Below are 17,996 nucleotides of genomic sequence, written 5' to 3'. Positions count from 1 at the left end.
CAAAAAAATCTAAGTATAATTTTTTTAATCTCAAATGTGAGAAGTAATGTATATATAATACAATCATTCCATAAACACATAACACATAGGCCGCGTACACATGATAGGATCGCCAGAGGAGAACGGTCTGAAGGACCGTTTTCATCGGTCAAAACCGATCCTGTGTAGGCCCCATAGGTTCTTTAACCTTCGGGCGAAAAAAATGAGAACTTGCTTTAAAATTGAACCGATGGACGCCTAAACGATAGGTCAAAACCTATCGTTAGTATGCAAAAGCATCGGTTAAAAACCTGCGCATGCTCAGAATCAAGTCGACGCATGCTTGGAAGCATTGAACTTGTTTTTTTTCAGCACGTCGTTGTGTTTTACGTCACCGCGTTCTGACACAATAGTTTTTTTAAACCGATGGTGTGTAGGTGCGACGGACCATCAGTCAGGTTCATCGGTTAACCGATGACAACGATCCTTAGGACCGTTCTCATCGGATGGACCGATCGTGTGTACGCGGCCATACAGGTGAAACTCGAAAAATTCGAATATCGTGCAAAAGTTCATTTATTTCACTAATGCAACTTAAAAGGTGAAGCTAATATATGAGATAGACTCACTTCATGCAAAGCAAGATAGTGTAAGCCGCGATTTGTCATAATTGTGATGATTATGGCTTACAGCTCATGAAAACCTCAAATCCACAATCTCTGAAAATTTGAATATTACATGCAATCAATAAAACAAGTAACAATATCGGACCTCTGAAAAGTATAAGCATGCATATGTACTCAGTACTTGGTTTGGGCCCCTTTTGCAGCAATTACTGCCTCAATGTGGCGTGGCATGGAAGCTATCAGCCTGTGGCACTGCTGAGGTGTTATGGAAGACCAGGATGCTTCAATAGCAGCCTTCAGCTCTTCTGCATTGTTCGGTTTTATGTCTCTCATCTTTCTCTTGGCAATGCCCCATAGATTCTCTATAGGGTTCAGGTCAGGCGAGTTTGCTGGCCAATCAAACACAGTAATCCCACGGTCATTGAACCAGGTTTTGGTGCTTTTGGCAGTGTGGGAGGTGCCAAGTCTTGCTGGAATATTAAGTCAGCATCCCCATAGAGTTCGTCTGCAGAAGGAAGCATGAAGTGCGCCAAAATCTCCTGGTAGACGGCTGCGTTGACCCTGGACTTAATGAAGCACAGACCAACATCAGCAGATGACATAGCTTCCCAAATCAACACAGCCTGTGGAAACTTCACACTGGACTTCAAGCATCTTGCAGTGTGTGCCTCTCCATTCTTCCTCCATACTCTGGGTCCTTGGTTTCCAGCTGAGATGCAAAATGTTCTCTCATATTTGCTCTTATCAGAAAAGAGGACTTTGGACCACTGAGCAACAGACCAGGTCTGTTTTTTATTAGTGGCTTGACAAGAGGAATACGGCATCTGAAGTCCATGTCCAGGATCCGTCTGTGTGTGGTGGCTCTTGATGCACTGACTCCAGCCTCAGTCCACTCCTTGTGAAAGTTCCCAACACTTTTGAATGGCCTTTCCCTCACAATCCTCTCCAGGCATCTCTGCTGCTTGTGCACCTTTTTCTTCCACACTTTTCCCTTCCACATAACTTTCTATTAATGTGCTTTGATACAGCACTTTGGGAACATCCAACTTCTTTTGCAATTACCTTTTGTGTCAATGATGGTTTTCTGCACAACTGTCAGGTCAGCAGTTTTTCCCATGATTGTGATTCCTACTGAACTAGACTGAGAGACTGTTTAAAGGCTCAGGAACCCTTTGCAGGTGTTATGGCTTAATTAGCTGATTAGAGTGGGACAGTTTGAGCCTAGAATATAGCATCTTTTCACAATATTCTAATTTTCGGAGATTGTGGATTTGGGGTTTTCATGAGCTGTAAGCCATAATCATCACAATTATGACAAATCACGGCTTGAACAATCTTTCTTTGCATGTAATGAGTCCATCTCATATATTAGTTTCACATTTTAAGTTGCATTAGTGAAATAAATTAACTTTTGCACGATATTCAAATTTTTCAAGTTTCACCTGTATAATTTGGGGAAAATATGCTTATAAAATAGTTTACCATTTGCCAATAAAAAAAAAAATATGTCCCCGGATTTAATTTAAAAATTTGGTCACCTTCAGTGTTGTAAGTAACGGCGTTTAAATAAACGGCGTTACGTAACGATTGCCCGCCAAGGGGTAACTAGTAATCTACCTGATTACTTTTACCCCAGTGGGAATGCCGTTGCCATTACATTGGCGGCGTTACCACGTTACTTTGAGCGCGTGGCGCAGGTGGGGGCAATCCGGGCCGCCCGCCACTAGATGGCAGCAGAGTAATTGCTGAGTTGGCTGCCGCTGGTCACGAGCACATGTCAGTGAGTGAGTGAGGGCGCCGAGAGTGGATTGTTACAGTGCAGCGGTGATCCATCCGTGATACCGTTGAGCTGTTGTTAGCTCCAGTCGGATCGTCCATCTCCTCTTGCTGGATCTTCGCTCCCCCTGGTCCCGGTAAGGCTTACACAGCACCAACGTGTTTTTCATCTTGGGCAGCATGCCCCCCTCCCCTTCCCTGGGGGGGGGGTGGCATTAGTTGTGCTGAGCATACAGGCAGCAGTAAACATGTTCTAACTCTTCCTTACCCAGTTCTTTTTTTGCTGTCTGTGTCCTCCTTGTAGAGGTATTCCGCACTTCCTGCTCCGGTGATATCATAGGAAATGTGGGTAAATCTCCCAAAGGGTAAGGAACTCAACTATTCTCTGTTTTCTGATGATTCATCACACTCCACCTGCCCAGGCACTGGCAGCAATACTGTACAATATAGATTCAGTGTGCAGTGTGAGTGACACTGCTGCAGTGCACACTGAATCTATATTGTACAGTATTGCTGCCTGGGCAGGTGGAGTGTGATGATGATGATATTAATAATTGTACACAGTATTGCATTTGCTGGGTCTGCCATATACTGTACTGTACTATACTGTATAACTGCACTACAAAATTCCTTTACAAATAATGCATATTTTAAAATGTTATTACTAATAACTTATTAGTAATAACATTTTAAAATATGCATTATTTGTAAAGGAATTTTGTGATGATGATATTAATAATTGTACACAGTACGAAATGTTCTAAAATACTGTATATAGTGTTTTTATTCTTCAATTAGTTAATATAAACATCTTTGATATTAAAGATGTTATAGAACGTAATTGCATTGTAGAATATAAAAAAAAAGTCACTAACTCAATTACTTTTTCGGACAAGTAAGTTGTAATTGTAACTAAATACTTTTTTAAAGGAAGATGAACAACACTGGTCACCTTAGTCTATGATGAAAAATGGGCACGGGGCTTCTAAGTAATTATCATAGACTTAGGAAGTTGTGTTAATCTAACAGGCCTTACAGAGGGTGGTAAGTTGGTTAGAGGTTGGTAGAAGTTACTGCAAGGAATCTAGTGCAGGGATTTTGAAACAGAGAAATACAGGAAATGTACTGTGTGCACTTATGCCTTCCAATTATTATCTATCATTGTAACTCTAATGCTGCCTACACACGATCGATTTTCGGCATGTAAAAAACAACGTTTTTCAGCCTCTGGAAAAAACAAAGTTTTTTCCAACGTCATCATTAAAACGACGTTGCCCACACACGATCGTTAAAAAAAATGCTCTAGCAAAGTGCTGTGACGTACAACACGTACGATGGCACTATAAAGGGGAATTTCCATGCAGATGACGCCACCCTTGGGGCTGCTTTTGCTGATTTTGTGTTTGTAAAAGACGATTCGCGCTTTTCTGTCTGTTAGAGCGTGATGAATGTGCTTACTCCATTATGAACGGTAGTTTTACCAAAACAAGCGCTCCTGTCTCATTACTTGCTTCTGAGCATGCGCGGGTTTTTCACGTCGTTTTAGCCCAAACACGATCATTTTTTACAACCCGAAAAACGACATAGTTTAAAACGTTGTTAAAAAATGCAGCATGTTCGATTTTTTTTTTTTTCGTTTTTCATACACGTACATAGTACAGCAGGCACATGTTAGGAATATAAAATGTTGGGTTTACATATTCTTTAGGTACTTCTAGTAATTTAAACACTCTATGCATCTAGATATGTATATTTAGATATATATGTAGTCCTTTCTTCTTTTTATCCCTAAAGCCCTGAACACTTGATTGGTTTGTCTGATGGAAACGGACCATCGGTTTGTTTTCCATCAGTGAAAAAAAATAGAACATGTTTTAAAATTTTCATATGGATAAAAAAACGATAGAAAAAAACGATCGTCTGTGTGGAAGTCCATCGGTCAAAAATCTACGCATGCTCAGAATCAAGTCGATGCATGCTCGGAAGCATTGAACTTCATTTTTCTCAGCACGTCATAGTGTTTTACGTCACCGCGTTTGGACACGGTCGGATTTTTGACCAATGGTGTGTAGGCAAGACTGATGAAAGTCAGCTTCATCGGATATCCGACAAAAAAATCCATCGGATTAGATTCCATCAGATATCTGATCGTGTGTACAGGGCTTTACTGTTTCATTTTACCTTCCACATCTCTCCTGCCCTTACCTAACCCTTGTTCTTATCAAAATACCTGATGTACTGTAAATCCACAGAGAAAATTTGTATATGAGCTATCTTTATATAAACACTCAGAACATAAGCTTGTGGAAACTTACTTCCTTCTATCGTTTTAACCGCTTTACACATATGGCTTTTTCTCTTAAATGGGTACTTAAAGCTTTGTTCCAAAGTCCCTACCCTCCCACCTGTTTTTCCCCTTCTTTCTTTCCTTAGGTTTATTTCACATTGATGCGGTGCTGTTTTCCTGCACCTTGGGTGCAGCACAGTGTACCCACAGATTTTGTGCCAGTTACCTGTGTTTTGCCATAGACTTTTATTGCATCGGGCAGTTTTGGTGCACTTTACAGATTTTTCTGTAAAGGTAAACTTACACTTTAAATTTACTGATTTTTTTTTTAATCAGCAGCAGCAATAATACTTATAGAATGAATGAAAAGTGTCTCTTGTGCTGGTGGCTGCTATGTTCATTGAAATCCTCAGTCCCCTACTTCCCCTATCCCCTGCATACCTCCGCAGCTGTGATCTTCAAGCATTGCAGGAGTCAATGATGTTTATGCCCGCTCTTTCAGCCCCCTCTGCTCCATTCATAAAAGCTGAACTATTGCTTCCCACAATGAAAAATACCTCAATGAATGAAGGGGCCAGACCTTTTAATCACCTGCCTGTCCTGCATTACTAGAGTGCTTTTCCTATTATGTATATGTGATAAACCATTCTTTAAACAGAGCCCCAGAGCAAGTAAAGGAGACATTTACCACATTTTTACTGGAGAGGAATCTTCCTTGTGCCTGTGTTTTACATTACAGGGGAAATTACCACCTGTGAATGTTTAAAGCAAAAATGAAGCCAGCAACTTAATAAATCCTTGATAATATCCTGTATTTGGCTACATCATATACACAGGATCAGTGTTAACATGTTTCAGCTATTACAGCCTTACTCATAGCTATGAGTAAGGCTTTAAAAGCCGAAACATGTCAACATTGATCTTGTGTTTATGGTAGCCAAATAAAGGCTATTACCAAGGAGTTATCAAGCTGTGGCTCAATTTTTGTTTTGGATATTTGAACAGAGGAGTGAGGCTCCCCCAGCCTGAGCACTGAATCTCAGCAAGTATTTTTCAATTGAGCAGTTGAGCTTGGGTATCTTCTCCCTGTGAAAACTGTAGGTATCATATCTTCTCCCTGTACCTGTGAATGTTTGGTGAATGACACAACCCATTGAATTATATATATAGATGACCAATGTGTGTTACCTATTGGTACACCAGGACAATAACCATAATAAAAATGAGTTTTTCAGCCATATAGAAGTATATTAACATTATTCTCTATTGTTTTATGGGCTTGTTCTGTTGCAAAATCCTGCTAACCTTTACACTGTCTGCAGGGATCTGGTGAAACAGATAAATTCATTTGTTATATTATATGATTCGTTGAATGGTTACCTCCAGGCAGTCATCAAAAGTGTCACTTGTAATTGTTGCAAAGGTTACATTCCTCATATATTCCATTGAAACCCCTGGATTGGTTACACCAGTGCAAATGTAACAAATGATTTAGTCACCAGAACCATGTCAGCTTACTGATGTCAGCGTTAGCAGTGACAAATTGTGACATCTTTTTACTTCATCGGGTCTTTGTATACTAGCCCAATCTGCAGATGCATCAGTCCGATAATAAAATTACCCTCCACAATGCAATACAAATTTAAACCCATGTAGATGGGGGTCAAACTTTGTGTTACCTTATTATAATCCCGACCTTAACACTGCTAGCCAGCCAAATCTAAATCACAGTGTTGTGTCCCCTCCCCAATAAACTTGAGCTGCATTAGTTATGCTCACAATTGGTTGAGGTATATCTAGGTTGAGCAGTAGAAAATCATGGTAATGATGGCATTAAGACTTTCATGATATCACCATAGGTCAACCTCCTGCCCTCCTCTTGTCACAAATCTTCACAAAAGTCACAAACTCTGCCCACCCTTGGAGTATGAGATAATTTGTGGACAACTCCATATGGATTTTCTTCAAATTTCTTCAGTTGAATTTTTGAAATGATTGAAACTTACATATTTCCCAAATGACAAATTTCAGCATAATATTCAATGCCCATTATTAAATCAGTCATTATTAAATTAAACCATTTAGGTTTTACTAAATAATTTTTAAATTAGTTTTAAATACAACTAGTATAGACACCTGATTCTGCCCTTAATTTATCTAAGCTTCTGCACAGCAACCACGGGACTTGGAAAAGGAAAATCATTTCCCCATGTCAAACAGTCTTTGTTGCCTGGCATTGGGACCTTGCTTACAGGAAGAGAAAGCACAGCAGTGAACTAGTCCTTGTACATTTGCAGACTGGGGTGAGTTTTTGACAAGCTTTACTGTTTAACTGAAGTGGAGAAGATGAGGTCAGGAGCCGGCCAGGCTATCATGTTTGGAATAGATGACTGGGCTGGATCACAAGAGTGGCTTAAGGAGACACTGTTACTTATTTAGCTGGCACCATAGGCGTGCACACTGGGTTTGCCAGGTGTGCCCAGGCACACCCTAATCACCCTTTACAGCACAGATTCCCACTACTTCCCTGGCTCCCTCCTTCCCCCTAATGTTTAACAGCTTCCCTCCTCTCCAGTTAGCTGTTGCTGCAAGGATGTGTTAGGATGAGTGGAGGAACGGGTCAGTAAATATATAATTGACCATCCCCTTCCCTTTCTGAATGAACATCATGAGTGATCAGTAGTGGGTGTTTGAGCTTTGGGGTACACACCCTAATGCAATAGACTGCACACACCTATGGCTGGCACTAAAATCCCCAGTGTTTGCTGGTGTTGAATACGGGCATACCCCACTTTTAAATACACAATGGGGTTTATTTACTAAAGCTGGAAAGCGCAAAATCAGGCTCACTTCTGCACAGAAACCAATGAGCTTCTAACCCTAGCTTGTTCAATTAAGCTTTGGTAATAAAACCTGGAAACTCATTGTTTTTATGCAGAAGTGAGCCTGATTTCGCACTTTCCAGCTTTAGTAAACAAACCCCATTGTGTACTTAAAGGTGAGGTCTGCCTGTACTATCGGGAGCTGTAATGCAACAGCGCTTGTGCCTAGCGATTGGCTGCTAGGAGCCAGCACTGTCACATGAGAGGAGGTCACATGCTATCCATAATCTGGAAATGCAAAGTAAAGCCTCGTACACACGATCAGTCCATCCGATGAGAACGGACCGATGGACCGCTTTCATCGGTTAACCGATAAAGCTGACCGATGGTCCGTCGCGCCTACACACCATCGGTTAAAAAAAAAATTGTGTCAGAACGCGGTGACGTAAAACACAACGACGTGCTGAAAAAAACGAAGTTCAATGTTTCCAAGCATGCGTCGACTTGATTCTGAGCATGCGTTGATTTTTAACCGATGGTTGTGCCTACTAACGATCGTTTTTTTCCCATCGGTTAGGAATCCATCGGTTAAATTTAAAGCAAGTTGGCTTTTTTTAAACCGATGGTTAAATAACCTATGGGGCCCACACACGATCGATTTTGACCGATGAAAACGGTCCATCAGACCGTTGTCCTCTGGTTAACCTATCGTGTGTACGAGGCCTCATGTTGCTGGTTGCAACAAAGGGAGGAATGTTTGGAGAACAATAGCAAGGTCATCAAATGAACAACTTTGTGAAACATCACAGCTTCTTAACCTACTGTATGTGGTTTTTGGGGAGTACCGCTCAATATATATATATATATATATATATATATATATATATATACTAGCTGAATACCCGGCGTTGCCCGGTCTTCCTATCTTAACCTTTTGGGGAGGAAAATCATAGTAATATAAATATACCCATCTTTTATATAAGGGTGTAGGTAAGGGTTAATTTAACTGTCATATATTTTTATTTGGCATATAAGTAATATGTGTACCAGGTATTATTGAAATATCTCCAGGCGTACAGAAGTTATGTGGGAACATACATTTCCCATTGATTTGCATGGGACTTTAAACAAAAACCCCGACCCTCACAAATGGGGGTAGTTAAGGGATAAATTAACTATCCTATAGTTTAAGTGGACATATAAGTAACATGGGACCAAGTGTTATCGAAATATCTACAGCCGTTTGGAAGCTATGAAGTAACATGTATTTCCCATAGAGTTGAATGGGACTTTAAAGAAAAACCCCAACCATGGCAAATGGGGGTGGGTAAGGGTTAAACCACCTATCCTATGTTTGTTGCTGACATATAAGTAACATGTGTGCCAAGTTTCATGTTAATATCTTTAGCCGTTTGGACGTGATGCTGGAACATACATACATACATACATACATACATACACACACAGACACGTTGAGTTTTATATATATATATATATATATATATATATATATATATATGTGTGTGTGAATAAATGTCAACCATTTAGAAGCCAACTGTGGCTGTGCTTTTAAAACTTTTGTAATTTTACATTTAAAATTAGTTATGTTCTTGTTGGTTTTGTTTCCTTTAAAGTTCCATAGAGGTAGAAAACAATAAATATACGGTAGTCTAACCAGGGATGGTGGCAACCTCTTTCCAAAGCAGAGTGGACAATATTAACAGACACTGTCACTTTACACTGAATGGAACATGTTTGGAAACTTGTTGGCACTTAAAGCGGGGGTTCACCCAAAAATTTATTTTTAACATTACATTCAGCCGAGTTGTCCTAATGACAATCGGCTGTTTTTTTTCCCGTTCATACCTTATTTTCACCGCCGCTTTCAGGTATGTCTTCTGCGGGACTGGGCATTCCTAATTGATTGACAGGCTTCCGACCGTCGCATACAGCGCGTCACGAGTTGCCGAAAGAAGCCGAACGTCGGTGCGGCTCTATACGGCGCAGGCGCACGTCCGTTCGGCTTCTTTCGGCAACTTGTGACGCACAGTATGCGACGGTCGGAAGCCTGTCAATCAATTAGGAACGCCCAGTCCCGCAGAAGACATACCCGGAAGCGACGGTGAAAATAAGGTATGTACGGGAAAAAATAAATAAAAAAAACAGCCGATTGTCATTAGGACAACTCGGCTGAATGTAATGTTAAAACATTTTTTTTGGGGTGAACCTCCGCTTTAAGATAAGTCACGTATTTATTTCAAGTGTGTACCACTTTCCTTGAGCTTAGCAGCTTTCTACAACTGGAACCTGGACTTTACCTAGGTCCCTGATGGCAGTAATAAAATAAGAAACATGAACCAAATGCTATGAAGAGTCTAAAAAAACTTTACTTACCCTCCTGTATTGACCCAAATAATATCTAGGTGACAAAAATATACACACTCTTTATCCATCCAGTTGTTACAGGAGCATCTCTTAATTCGTGAGTGAAAACTTGGAGGCACAGAAGAAGTAGCCTCTATGTGAGAAAGGGCACCTTCAAAAAAAAAAAATGAATTTAATCTGTATGCAATTCTTTTTTTACATGTCTCTCTAGAGTTTATTGTAAATAATTTAGAAAAGCTTTAGAAAGAAAAATAAAAGGGTAATCTTGAACTGTATTGGAAAACAGGTATGTAAAACATTGTTATCACATTGTTTCTAAATGAAGCTCCCTGTATGAATAGAGGAGACACATGTTTGATTCATTCAGCTGTGCACTTTCCATGTTGTACATGTCATCAGAGTTAAACCATTAAGGATAGCAATATAAACAACCAACTGGCCACACAGAGATATCATAGCTCCCAATGGTCCCTCACCTTGGGGGACTGTTGCTATTTTGAGACCCAATCCCTTTGTCCCTCATCCAACCTTAGTTGTCCCACTTTTTGATCTGATGTGTACATCTCTTTAGAAAATGTACTATTTTACTACCAATAGTGGTATGTTGCACTAAATGTTTTTATCAACCTATATATAACTGCATTTTCCATTTAAAAAAAGCAATACGTATAAAGAAAAATGTGAGGTAAAAAAAGCACTTGTGTGGTTTAACCAATCATTTTCAGCATATTAGATCTTTGTGGTCCATGTAACTGGGCCATGGCAGGGACATGCCCTTTGCCTACATATTTTGTGCTGCAAGATGTCCCTCTTTATCATTTTAGAAAGTTGGGAGGTATAAGATATGATTACAATACGCAATCATGCTTAAGCTAGTGGTAGTAGAAGTAATCTTAATTATTTAATACATGTGGTAAATCACTGTCATCATTCACTTTCTTGCATAAGGCAAGCAATAGTAAACCTCAGTCGAACATAATGTCGGGGCCCATTGATGATGTAATCCTAGGATATGATATCCAAACACTTCTCACAGCAGCCTTTGTAACTGAAAACCAATTTATAAAAGTCATCACACCTTTGCCCCATAGTGGATACAGCTCAGCCCCATCCAAGTAGCCCCCCAATTGCTGGAGAAAGCATGACACTTTTCTAAATACATTGGTCCAGATTCACGTATCTGGCCATATCTTTGTGCGGGCGTAGCGTATCCTATTTACGCTACGCCTCCGCAACTTGGATAGGCAAGTGCAGTATTCACAAAGCACTTGCTCCGTAAGTTGCGGCGGCGTAGCGCAAATTGGACGGCGTAAGCCCGCCTAATTCAAAATAGGCTGGTAGGGGGCGTGTTGTATGTAAATGAATCGTGACCCCGCGTAAATTACGCGCCTAACAAACGGCGCATGCATGTGCATGCTCAGTATCACGTCGAATTTACTCCATAAGATATGCCAGGCCCAATGCCTGTGACGTGAATGTAACCTACGCACAGCCCCATTCGCGTATGACTTACGTAAACGACGTAAAAAGATACACTTGCCGACGTCCATACTTTGCATTGGCTGCGCCTCATATAGCAGGGGTAACTTTACGCCGGACATAAGCCTAACGTAAACGGCGTAGCGGGCGCAAGTACATTCGTGAATCGGCGTATCTACCTAATTTACATATTCGACACGTAATTCTACGGAAGCGCCCCATGCGGCCAGCGTAAATATGCACCCAAGATACGACGGCGTAGGAGACTTACGCCGCTCGTATCTTGGCCAAATCTATGCGTAACTGATTCTAAGAATCAGGCGCATAGATACGACGGCTCACATTCGGACTTACGACGGCGTACGTGGAGATACGCCGTCGTAAGTCCGCTGTGAATCTGGCCCATTATTTGTGTTTTTTGATGGCACAAAAATATATCCTACTCTTAATATTAATGTATTGTACAAATTAAACAACCGTATTACTTGCCACAAGTGACAAAATGTACAAAGCCCGGGACTGTCCATTATAGGGACAATTGGCAGTTATTAGAGAAAGTGAAACTGGTGTCATCGTCATCTTCTTACAATACTACATATAACTGCCCTATGGTATGGGAGAAATATTGATTAATATAATAATGTTATGGTGTATCTTTAGCATAAACCAGAATAAAATCCTTCCTGAATAGTATGTACCTTAACCTAAGCACATCCCTTTTTATTGCATAAAACAACTGTCAAAAGTTCAAAAAATACATAGCACTATAAAAATAGATTTTTGTGATATGCAGAACTGAGCATATACTGTATATACAGCAACCCATCATAATTGTTATACAACTCACTGCCTTGCACCTTGCCCCAGTGTATTCAATGTTCCTAGCATGTACAACCTTCAATCTTCAATTCAACTCAGTGTTCCCATAATGTAACGTTAACAAGAATTCCAATTTTATTTTCAAGCCAGTACAGCACTAAACCCCTCTAGCGGACAGCATGAACCATATTCAGCCCTGCTATAGAGTGTTAGGCACTTCACAGTATAAAAAGAGTAACAGGACTACTGGACTGGACTACTGGACATGGAGTACAAAATTGTACAACAAAGTTTTCTGCAACACTTATTACACATATTTTCTGCACTCCTACACATATGACCATTGTTGTAGCTGTTTAAGTAAAAGCCAACTAACACACATAAATGTTGCCTACATGTTGCCTGTTCCTCTTTAGAAATGTAGAAACTTGAGTGATGGCAGAAAAAGAGCAAGCGGTCCATCAAGTCGGCCTAATTTTTAGATCTTTTTTTGTACTTTTTTGTCTCTATGTTCATGCCAAGCATATTTGAATCCACTTACTGTTGACTGACTCGCTACCTCTGCTGGAAGTCTATTCCAAGCATCAACTACTATTTCAATAAAATAATACTTTCTAAGATTAGCTTTGTTCTGCTAGTTTGAGGTCATATTCCTTTGTTCTTGATCTTGGCTTCATCTTTAAAATACTGCCCTCCTAAACCTTGCTAACACCCAGGGCCGATCCGCCCTATAGGCTCACTATGCAAGCCGCTTAGAGCCCCGCAAAGCTGTGGAGGGCCCCCCAAATTTTACTAGAGGCCCCGCCTGGTGAGAAGTAATTTTCCGCCCCTCACCCCGCTTCTCAACTTGCTGGCTGCATGGGAGAAGAGGTAAGAAGTCAGCACCCCCGCTTCCGCACTTTAATGTAAGATGTAATTTCCGACAGTAGAACACCCCCTCCCCCCACTTCTCAACTGTAATGTCACATGTCACTGTCGGCAGCGCCCCCCCGCTTCTCAACTTTGATGTGACATGTCATTTTGCTTAGGGCCCCAAGGAGGTTAGGATCGGCACTGCTAACACCCTTAATGTTATTAAATGTTTCAATCATGTCCCCCCTTTCCCTTTCCTTCCTGAAGACTTTTTCTTGTTCTGTATACCTAACTGAGCTGTGCAATTTAGTTGTGCATGTCCATTATCAATAATGTAAACATTCATTAACTTGAGAAAAATATTTCCTAACATTTTACCTGCAAATCTTCATTCAATAGAGCACAATTTGTAAGCTTGTATATGTAAAATATATAGCAGTATGCGTTGTAGCTCTTGTAAAATCATCTGCAGTGTATTAATATAGTAAGCAGCTCACGCCGAGCTCTGAGCAAGAGAAAGAGACAATGTGACTCACCCACTGCTGCTAGCACCAATGGCAGTAAACCAGCCCCCAGCATTCTGCACATTGGACAGGTGATAAATGCACAGTAGGTGACTTGCTGGAATACCGAGGCATAAATACTCTCTAGCACTTCCACGCCTTCAATTGTAGTCCAGGTGAGCAAAGAGGCAGCTCTCAGCACCACCCATAGCCTGCCCCTTTCTACTGAAATCACTACTGAAATGTTATTAGAGCTGAGATTATTCATTGGACAGTGAAGAATAAAAGGAGACGGTTAATCTTTTTGTAGTAGAATGAATTAGCACCTGCGTTACCTTAAAAGGGCACTCATTTCAAATTCCTTGCTTCATTTAGTACAGTACGAGGAACTATTTTTACTGTATACAGTGTATTTACTGGTCTTGAGTTTCAACACAAACACAAGGATCTCACTATTTCCAAACCTTAGATGCTTGTCTAGATGATCTCATTGCCTACTCCAATAATGCAATGCACATCTTTTGTTAAACCTCATGCAAATGCAATGTAAGGATTGTCAAGCATTAAGAATTGTATGGTCATCAGGCGTTAAACATCTTTCTAGTACTCTTAGGTTGATAAACAAAATGTTTCATGCAACAATAATTAATGGTCAGTATTTTTCATCCTGCTGGGAATTCAGTTTGTTAGATAGATGCCCCGTACACACGATCGGGATTCCCAGCGGTAAAAAGTCCCGGGGTCACTTTCGCCGTGTACACACCAGAGGTTTTCCAGTCTGGAAAACTGCAGTTAAGCTTTGGCCGGAAATCCCGGCTGTGCGTAAGCTCCACCGCAGTGTTTCCCATAGGGAAACTGCCGGGAAAAAGACCACCGGGACTCGCGGCAGGAAAAAGGAGAACATGTTCTCATTTTCCTGCCGCGATTCCCGGAGGTTTTCCTGTGGGGAAAACTGCCATGGTGCATACACATGGCCAGTTTTCCCGGCCAAAAGCTGTCATGGCAGTTTTCCCGATGGTAAAACTGGTCGTGTGTACGAGGCATTATGCCAGTTTATCCGTAACTTTATTATCACTTCTGTATATGATGGAAATGACTTACCATACAATTTAGGGAACGTTTTATCAGATTAGACAAAATAATAATTGTTAGGTCTGTGGCAAGCCATACACTTTTGTATGCTACAACTGTGCATGCATATACTGTATGAACTTATTATAAAATTGTCAGAAATGAATACTGCCTGGTAAATAGACTTCATTGCTATTCAATCCTGACAATTATCTAATGACAACGGTCTAATGTCTGTGAATAATTGTACAAGTATGGGTCCGGAGAGCAAAGGTGAACTGGATAGGAAGCAGAACTACCCCACCCAACCGGCCTTCCCTGTAGTTCTAGGCAACCAAACTAGGCAGCACCTACACTGCCAAGTTTTCTTGTAAAACTGACCATTCTTTTTTTTCTATTTATACAATGCAAGAAAAAGGTATGTGAATGAGTTGGAAGGAACTGGTTTTCTGCTGTAATTTGTCATTAAATGTGATCTGATCCTCTTCTAAAGCTGGATACACACAGGACAAAATATTTAATTCAACCCAGCGGGCTGAACAAAAAAAAACATAAATCACCGTACTACCACATCCAATGTTAGTGCAGTGATCTCCACACTGAGCTATTGTGTTCTGAAAGGGGGACTGCCCTCCCGCCAGAACATTGTGATCAGCACTTACAGGCATTGGCTGAGAGCGCTAATCAGATGCGTTTTCCAGCGTGCTCTTTCGACAGAAGCTGGTCATGAGACCAGCTTCTGTCGGATGAGGAGCTGTACACACGGGCCGAAAGTCAGACGGTTTCTGCCGAACCAATAGTTTTCAGCTGGTTTTCAGCTTGTGTGTACCCAGCTCACCCAGGCACAACAATAGACAAGCTTAATGTGCTTAAGCTGATAACACACAAACAATTCTAATTTCTCATGTCTTTATTGAACACACCCCTTAAATATTCACAGTGTTGGAGGAAAGTAAGTAGGGACCTCGGAGTTACAACCTCGGAGTTACAAGCTGGTGGAACTGCCTTAAGCAGCAATAACTTCAAGCAAGTGCTTTCAGTAGCTATGGATCAGACCTGTACAACGTTCAGGAGGAATTTTTGACTGTCCTCTTTACAAAACTGCTTCAGCTCAGACACATTTGTAGAATGTCTGGTGTGAATAGCTCTGTTGAAGTCATTCCACGGCATCTCTATGGGGTTATGGTCTGGGCTCTGTCTTGGCCACACCAAAAGGCCCTTAGGGTAATTGCCCTGCTCCATCACGCAACTTCTACTCAACTTCAGCTAGAGGACAGTCACTCTGACATTATCCTGTAGGATATTTTGGTAAACTTGGGAATTCATTTTCCTCTTCAGGCCCTGAGGCACCAAACCATGATGTTACCTCCACTATACTTCATCATTGGGATGATGTTTTGATGTTGGTAAGCTGTGTCCTTTTTGCACCATACATAGTACTGAATATTCCTCCTAAACAATTCAACTTTTGATTCATCAGTCTACAAAACATTTTTCCAGTAGCATTGCGGAAATTTCCTCTTTATGTAAAACGTTAACAGGTAATCTCTCATCTGGATCTCTTTGGAAACAAGTGATCTTCGTGTTTTAAATACTACTTAAAATGCGTGATTTCGTTAGCTGGTCAGCTTGGCACGAGGGTAACGGGGTGCTTACAATCCTGGAAGGGGTGTCCCCTAGGGCCCCCCTGTGGCAAAATGCTAATTTCCCTGAGCTCCTGGGTCATCCGGACTCGGGGTGGTGGACACGGATGGGTGTCACGCGTGTATCTCACATTTTTGTTCATGGCCAATTTATTTCTTTTGAGGAACTGAGGGCACGCACTGTTATATTACAGCAGAGCGGTCTGTTCAGATACATGTCTCTCCGCCATGCGGTGCGGACTCAATTTGGGGGCCTGACCCTGGAGCTCACGGAATCGCCTCTAGAGGCGCTCATGTCATATTCAGATATCGAGAAACTGGTCACAACGTTCTACACTCGCCTCCAGGCGGCGGGGGTTAAACCATTTCAGGTCGCCAGACGGAAGTGGGAGGTGGACATTCCGGGGCTGTCTGAGGAGGGGTGGGAGGAGGCCTCGGAGGCGTGCTTCCTTGATCTTGTGGGATTGAGTGATCAGTATGTACAGTTCAAATTTATCCATCAGCTACACTATACTCCTGCCAGATTGACCCGCATGGGTCTGATGTCTAGTGCTTCCTGTCCCAGGTGTGACTCCACTGAGGCTGATTATCTACACATGTTCTGGTCATGCCCTGCTGTTGTACCGTACTGGAGGGACTTGTTCTCTTTTTTTAAGGACAATCTACATGTATCGGTTTCTCTTACTCCGGAAACTGGATTGCTGGGGGTGCTTAATGACTCTGTACCTACAACTCATGCTCGAATTCTGATAAGAATTGTATTGTTCTATGCCAGAAAGTTGATATTATTGCATTGGAAGAGCACCTCGGCACCGGACATCCAAATGCTATACCGTATGGTCAACAAAGTTTTACCCATGTTTAAGTGTATATATAAGGGCAGGGCCTGTCACAAAAAGTTCAGCAAGATCTGGCAACCCTGGCTGGATATAGCGGACTCCTTCTGGAAGGACACCCCGCTATCCCAGTCATAAACGGCAGCGGGTGGGGGGTGGGCGTGGGGGGCTCTGATGGTCGCAGGGGGGTGAGAGAGGAACGGTATGTGGACTGAATGTGGGGGAGGGGGGGGGAGGGTAGGGATGTCTGTATGAGATGGAGGGGTGTGTGGGTGTGTATGGAGGTGTGTGCTTGGAGGGGTATGCATGGTTGGGGGTTCTATCCGTTATCTCCAGAGGTTGTTGGTTTCTTATGACCGTGGGGCAAATTTGGCCCTAGTAGGGTGTCCCGTTGTCATTGTCCCTCCGTTGAGGGGATGGGGGGGTTAAATCTCAGGAAGGGGTAATGGCTTATTGTGTAAGAATGTTTGACCTGCGAGTCATCCTACATTTGTACATCAATATTTGTTGAATGTGAATGTTGAAAATCAATAAAATATTTTCAAAAAAAAAAAAAAATGCGTGATTTCATCTACCTTGATACTGTATATGACAATTTTTTTGCAGTATTGCTGTTCTGTAATGTACAGTTGTTGGGTCCTCATGCTGTGTATCCCTTTATAGATTTTAGCTTCTTCTTTATTTTGTTAAATTTCACTAATATTGTTCTCCAACAGATTCCCATATACAGGCATGCCCCGCTTTAAGTACACCCACTTTACATACACTCGCGAGTAAGGACATACCCGCGAGTGTCTGTAAAGTGCCTTACAAGCACTGTACATACATTTTGCAGCTGCAGTAGAAGAAGCTGAAGCTCCGAGAGCATAGGCCGCCCTGTTGCAGTGTGACCCTGACACCCCCACTACAGCTTCTGAG

The 17,996-nt window shown here is 41.6% G+C and overlaps 1 protein-coding gene across 2 annotated transcripts in view; it reads right to left on the bottom strand.

The window, feature by feature from the left end:
- LOC120927338 (endothelin-2-like) overlaps positions 1-13,660 on the bottom strand; it is a 30,190-nt gene extending 16,530 nt beyond the window's left edge. The window contains exons 1-2 of one of the 2 annotated variants that reach the window (XM_040337934.1): positions 13,562-13,660; positions 9,885-10,026 (exon numbers count right to left, since the gene is read on the bottom strand). In XM_040337934.1, the coding sequence (XP_040193868.1) occupies positions 9,885-10,026; positions 13,562-13,613 (194 nt within the window). In that variant the 5' untranslated portion in view covers positions 13,614-13,660. The other variant, XM_040337935.1, reaches the window with a different exon arrangement.
- Positions 13,661-17,996: the final 4,336 nt, after the last annotated feature.

Source organism: Rana temporaria, chromosome 2 (assembly GCF_905171775.1).
Source record: "Rana temporaria chromosome 2, aRanTem1.1, whole genome shotgun sequence".
In the NCBI taxonomy this organism is placed as follows: Eukaryota; Metazoa; Chordata; class Amphibia; order Anura; family Ranidae; genus Rana; species Rana temporaria.
Note: the sequence above shows the minus strand (reverse complement) of the source record. Positions and strands in the feature narration are given on the sequence as shown.